At 45.0% G+C, this 6685-nt stretch overlaps 1 protein-coding gene across 1 annotated transcript; it reads left to right on the top strand.

The window, feature by feature from the left end:
• Positions 1 to 1182: 1182 nt before the first annotated feature.
• On the top strand, positions 1183 to 2226 carry LOC306697073 (putative G-protein coupled receptor 21; the record flags this gene model as incomplete). Its single annotated transcript, XM_079160815.1, has 1 exon — positions 1183 to 2226. The coding sequence occupies one exon, from the start codon at positions 1183 to 1185 to the stop codon at positions 2224 to 2226; it is 1044 nt and encodes a 347-aa protein (XP_079016941.1).
• Positions 2227 to 6685: the final 4459 nt, after the last annotated feature.

Below are 6685 nucleotides of genomic sequence, written 5' to 3'. Positions count from 1 at the left end.
CCGTGTGAACTCAGCCTCCCTCTTGCATTCCTTCAAACACCTTCTCTAAAAGGTCGGTATTAAGATATTAGCTCACATCCAAAAACCTGTTGGTATCCAAGTCCTTCATGATGTTTAAAAGTAGGAGTGTTTCGCCTTCTTTTCCTCTGGACATGCATCTCTACTCCAGCTTTAGGGAGAGAGAGACCGACAAAGAGAGAGAGGGAGAGAGAGAGAGAGAGACAGAGAGAGGGAGAGAGAGAGGGAGAGTTTTAAAAAAAAGGGGGGAGGGGGGCAGGACAAGGGGGAGTGAGTAGAGAGGGAAGCAGCGCTGCATCATCACTACTGCCACTACAGCAGAGAGGAGAGGCAGATTACCGCCTGTCTCCCTTATCTCCCCCCTCTCTCTCGCTCTCTCTCTCGCTCTCTCTCTCTCACACACTGGAAAAGCCGGCCGGCTGCATAGAAGCCTGACGGAGAAGAGATCCCGGTGACATTATCCATCACATCTGGATGTTCGCCCGCCTCTGAAGGACTCTTCCTGCTTCGAGACTCCCTGCACGTGTGTGTGTGTGAGTGTGTGTGTGTGTGTGTGTGTGTGTGAGAAAGTGTGTGTTTCCCCTACGGTCAGGGGACCGTGGACAAGGCGTCCACTTCCAGATCTGCTTGTTTCGGACTCTCTTGCGTTTTTTGTTTTGGCTGAGTGGAGGAGTGTGACACAGGAGCTGCCGGGGGTATTTTTTTGTTGTTCACAGAGCAGAAGTGGATGCCGGGATCCTTCGGTGGCCGCGTGCCGGAGCAGAGTGCTTACCTCAGGATTTGCAGTCGAGATGGGGAGGGGGGGGATATGATAAACAGCTGCGAGGTGGGGACGGTTTGCACTGCAGCATCAGACCGGCATCTCTTCTTCTACGTGTTTTCTTTTTTTTTTTTGGAGGTTGCACACATGCACATATTTCACACCCAGCAGCAGCAGTCTGGCTGCGTTTTGCACACTCAGGATGGATTACTGCTACTTTAAGGAAAGGCTCTCTGCCCGCTGAGGGAGAAAAGATGCTGATTTAAGAAGAATAGGAGCACTGTTGTGTTTTTATCGTGGGGGGGAACGAGCAACTTCTGGATTAGAGAAAAGAGACTTGGGATGACGGCTGCGTTGAGCTAAGAACCGCCGCCGTCGCCTTCCCTGCCCCCTCCCTGTCAAACATGAACTCTTCCTCCGACGCGAACCAAAGCGGCTCACCGCCGTTCTGCCTGCTGGGCTCCGTGGGCTACTCCCGCAGCCTGGACACCTGCGTGCTGGAGGTGGTCGTCATCCTCTTCCTCACCGTGCTCATCATCGCTGGCAACCTGGTGGTGATCTTTGTCTTCCACTGCGCACCGCTGCTGCACCACCACACCACCAGCCACTTCATCCAGACCATGGCGTACGCCGACCTGCTCGTGGGCGTCAGCTGCGTGGTGCCGTCGCTGTCCCTGCTGCACTACCTCAAAGGCCTGAACGAGGAGCTAACGTGCAAGGCGTTTGGCTACATGGTCTCCGTGCTGAAGAGCGTCTCCATGGCCTCGCTGGCGTGCATCAGTGTGGACCGCTACATCGCCATCACCCGCCCGCTGTCGTACGCCACGCTGGTGACGCCGTGCCGCCTGCGGGCGTGCATCGTCCTCATCTGGGTCTACTCCGCTCTGGTCTTCCTGCCGTCCTTCTTCGGCTGGGGGAAGCCGGGTTATCACGGTGACATATTTAAGTGGTGCGCCGTGTCCTGGAAGACCAACCCGGGGTTCAGCGCCTTCATTGTGGCGCTGCTCTACGCGCCGGCGGCGCTCATCGTCTGCTTCACCTACGGCAGCATTTTCCGCATTTGCCGGCAGCACACGCGGGAGATCACGCAGCGCCACGCCCGCTTCAGCTCGCAGATGGAGGGCGACAAAGGCGAGCGCGGCGAGCGTTGCGAGGGCTGCCCGGACAAACGCTACGCCATGGTGCTGTTCCGCATCACCAGTGTCTTCTACGTGCTGTGGATGCCGTACATCCTCTACTTCCTCCTGGAGAGCGCCGGGCTGTACCACCACAAGGTGGCGTCCTTCCTCACCACGTGGCTGGCGATCAGCAACAGCTTCTGCAACTGTCTCATCTACAGCCTCTCCAACAGCGTCTTCCGGAAAGGTCTCGGCCGCCTCTTCAGTCCGCTGTTTCCCTCCTGCGTAGGATGCGTGGACGCCAAAAAGGCCCCGGGACCAGACCCTTGACGGCAAGTACGAGCACCCGACGACGGCGACTGATTTTTTTCGGTCACTTTGGAGGCGCCGGCCTTCTGTGTGTGTTCGCCGCTTTCAGCTGCGTAGCAAGAAACGGGTCCTGCTTTCTGGTCCCGCAGTAAAGTGCCCCCCCCCCCACACACACACACTGAGAGGTGCCCGTGCAGATGCCCGTCGGTCCTCTCAAAGGCGGATTTTTATGGAGGCTGTGAAGGTTTCTCCGATGCTGCTCTTTTTCGGCTGCAGAGATCACAAGCTGACGACCCAGAGTAAAGAATTTTTTTTTTTATATTGATGAAGAAAGCGGACTGTTGGAATATTCACGTGTGTCACTTCAGAGGATTTAATAAAAACACTCCTGCCTCCACTGACTTAACTCCCAGATGCAAAAAAATAAAGCAAAACACAGCACGACTTGTGTTGTGCGATCCACCGAAATGCAAAAAATACATATATTTTAAATCTTTTCAAGCCTGACTGAAAAAAATCTGTCTTCAGGGTAGAATTAGGTGATGCAAAAAAAACCCACTTCCTTTTCCTGAGGGAACTCCCGATGCTAATGAGTTACTGAAAAGCCATCTGATAATCAGCCTGTGTGTGTGTGTGTGTGTGTGTGTGTGAGCTAAAAATGTGTATCGGATGAACTTTTAAGCTAATTTCCCGGAGAGAAGATTGAGCTTTATTTGGGAGCTTGTGTGTGTGTTTTTTTATCAGAAGGCTCCGTCTCTTTTGAAGCTGGGTGTTAGCGGGAAGTTCACAAGTATGTTTACACAGTCTCTGGTTTCACGTGACATTTCTTTTCTAAGAATTAAGCTTTACTTTCTACGGATGCTTTTGAGTTCCCCAGGCCACTCGTCAAAGAGCCAATAAATCGTATTTATTTTAGTTTTCCTCCTCAGGTTTTTTGATCAGCAGTTCTTTTGTTAACGCCTCCGGGCATTTTGCCTTTTTTAGATCTCAAGCTGAAACAGTGTGACTCTTAAATCACAAGCCATGCAAGCGTCTTAAGATAACCACCTCCTGACTTGGGTGGGGTGTTGGCGGCGAATCCTCCGCCGTCCGCCGGGATCTGTAACCTTTGTCTCTCTCTTGTTTTTAGCCGATGGCGGTTTCAGATCCGTGTAAAGTGGAAGAGGATTGTTACCTCTGACCATCACGAGCCTGACCTCCCCAGTGGAAGAGGTTTCACAGCACTTTTTCTTTCTTTTCTTTTTGTCTGCGAGCCGGTGACCGCTTGTGGCTTCATGTAAATATACTTCAGTGTTTAAATATTTAAAGAGCGTCTGGGGTCCTTCTGAAAGTCCACCTCCAGGATTACGAAATGATCTTGTGGGTGAAGTGTTGTGTTTTCGAGAGATAATTTATTTGTCGCAGCCAAGAGGTCTGACAGTCGAGGCTGAAGAAGACGTTTTTTCTTCAAATACTGCAGACCTTTAGATTTAAGATGCAGAGTTTGGATTTAAAGTCACAATGAAATGTTTTTTCTGGGAGCGTCTTGCTCCCGAATTTGACACATGGTTGTGTTTGGAAGAAGAAGAAGAAGAAGAGGAAACAAAGAAAGACTGAAACAGTTTTTGGGAGACCCAGACTACAAAGCCTCTGTGTTCTTATCTGGGGCTGTTTTTACAGATTTTTTTAAGGCAACAATTCCACGTTTCAATGAAAACAGCATGCTAAATTATCAGCAAACCATAAAAACTGAACTGAAAACCAAACCACAGTTTACAACACTCTGGTGTTGTGATTTTATTTATTTATTGGTTTATCTAACAGGGAAAGTTCACATTAATAAAGATTGCTGCCAGCGAGCCAGAAAAGGCAAAAAAACACTTTATTTAATGCAACATAAACCGCCAACTGAGCAAGAGAGCTATTTCAAGTTAGCGTTAGCCTTAAGCATAAAGGAATATTTCACCCTCACAATGACCATCTGTATATCAATGACTCACTTTGTGTTAGCTTGAATTATTGAGGAAAACTTTCTTTTTCTCTCGCGCCGATCAATCGGTCAGTTATTTGATCAATTAATCAATTAGTTGTTTTTTAGGGCTGGGCAATATATCGATATTACATTGATATCGTGATATGAGACAAGATATTGTATCGTAAAATGATGACATAGTTGTTTTGTCCTTTCCTGCTTTTCAAGGCTGAATTACAGTAAAGTGATGTCACTTTTTTTAATTATTATTATTTACCTTTAACCACTAAGTCAGGTATTGTATCCACATTACTGTTGATTATTTATCAAAATCCCATTGTTTAAATATATTTTGTAAAATCACCAGTGGTCAATCCAACGATATCATTGCAATACCGATATTGATACTGATTTAAAAAAATGAAAAATATCACGATATTGCCCGAGTTGTGAAAAATGTCCATCGTCCATTTTGTTTCCCAAAGTCCAAGACGACGTCCTCAAATGTCTCGTTTTGTCCACAACTCAAAGATCATCAGTTTACTGTCAGAGGGGATTAAAAAAACAAAGTTAAGGAGCTGGAATCAGAGAATTTAGACTTTTTCTTATTTTTATTACTCAAACCAACCAATCTGTTCTCAAAATAGTTGACGGTTATTATTATGATGGGATTTGATATACAGATGATTTTTTCGTGGGTGATTCATTCATTTAAGCCACATTTTTTACTTTTACTAGTATGTGTAAATGACATGTTTTTGATGTACATAAGTAACATTACTTTGTTACTAATAATAATAACTAAAGCTATCGCGAAATGCAAGCATGATACATAATAAGTAACACCTGCTTATTATTGTGGAGTTCACATGATTTATTGTGGTAAAGATACTTATAAATCACATATTTAAATATATTAAATGGTTTATTTAATATATTAAGATAGATTTCAGGGTAAATATGAACAAATAGTTGATTGACAGCTGAAAGATTTTGTATTGATAGTCTTTAGTGAACATTTTCTTCACTTCCTTGAGTCAGAGTGCAGATTTTAGAAGTTAAGTTTGTTCCAATGAAATAAATATGATTTTAAAATGAATTTCAAAAAGGTTTTTGATCAATATGGGAACATTTTCAAAATACACATTTACTGTTATACATCACAAGGAAAGTCACTTTAAAGAGTTGCGATTGAAGGTCCGTTTAGTAGCTGATCCGGAGCTTTCAGTTGTGTCACATGATCTTCCTCAGCATGAAGACGATGAAGTTTGTCCAGTTGTCATTGACTTGCAGCTGACTTCACGTACAATAACATCTTAATTCTGACAAAAACTCATGTTTTATTTCATTGTGACTTTAAAAGCAGCTGTAAGGTGTCGAGAGTTTAACATTTTTCCCCTCGAGAGAGAGAGAGACGCCACGTTTCACCACAGCGGGTCAGAGTTCAGAGTTTAACGGTAGGAACAAACACCCCAGCTGCTGCCCGGGGGGGATTGAACCTCCCAACGACCCCCTGCTGCCATCAATATGTTCTATTTATATGCCACTTTTCTATGTAACGGTATGTGTTGTGGAGCTGAGATGAAAAATGTTCGATTCTCTGCCGACGGATATTTTTCCTGCATGATTCTGGTTCAGTTTTTATGTCTCATGATGCTGCTGAGAACAATTTACCGACTGTACTTCTTGTCTGAGCATCCTGACTGGCTGTTGTGTAACACGGCCGGCTGATCATTGTTGTTCTTGTGAGGGCAGAGAGTTCCTGCTTCACGTCATGTGACCCCTCGTGTCGCTGAGGTCGAGGACAAAATGTAAAGGGCTTAAAAAAACAATGAGTTCTCGTTTAACGAGAAAACGACAGTAAACACTTTTTTTGTGCTTTTTGTGTAATTTCTTTTGTCCTCGACAGCAGAGCGATTGCTGCTCCAGCTGTGGGAGTCGGTGCAATACAGCCACCCCCCACCTTCTCAAAGCCCAACCTATCAATAACAGCGGGAGAATCATCTGAATGAAAAGGGCTTTCACTATCTCAAACTCTGGTTGAGCTGTTTCGCTGTCCAGCATGTGATCTGAACAAAGTTGCAGCAGATTATTGTAAAATCGACGGGTGTAAATGTCTGATTAAAGTGAAATGTTTGGATTCTGTGTATTGGATTTGATTTGGTACCAAAACAAAATCTACCATTAAACTCTTTATTCTAGTCCAGTTGGGAAGGCCTCTTCTGAAAGTGATCTAATCAAGATGAATTATTACTTCCTTAATCTCTTTACAAGCCGGAATACAGGATGGGAGGGTGATTTGTTGCCTTAATCTGGATTACATCTGGTTAAACACAAACCCCCTCATGTCCTTTGGTTCTGGTATATTTAAAATGGCTTATTTCTCATCATTTACACATGACATACAGTGTATATCAGCATAAGATTAAACCGTGGCGTTCCTTTCTCAGGCCTTATAGACTACAGAGGATAAGAAGTGACGAGAAGAAAGACAAAAAAGAAAAATGAATTCATCAAAAATATAAATTT

Source organism: Pholis gunnellus, assembly GCF_910591455.1.
Source record: "Pholis gunnellus genome assembly, chromosome: 6".
NCBI lineage: Eukaryota > Metazoa > Chordata > Actinopteri > Perciformes > Pholidae > Pholis > Pholis gunnellus.
This window is presented reverse-complemented; position numbering and strand designations above follow the sequence as displayed.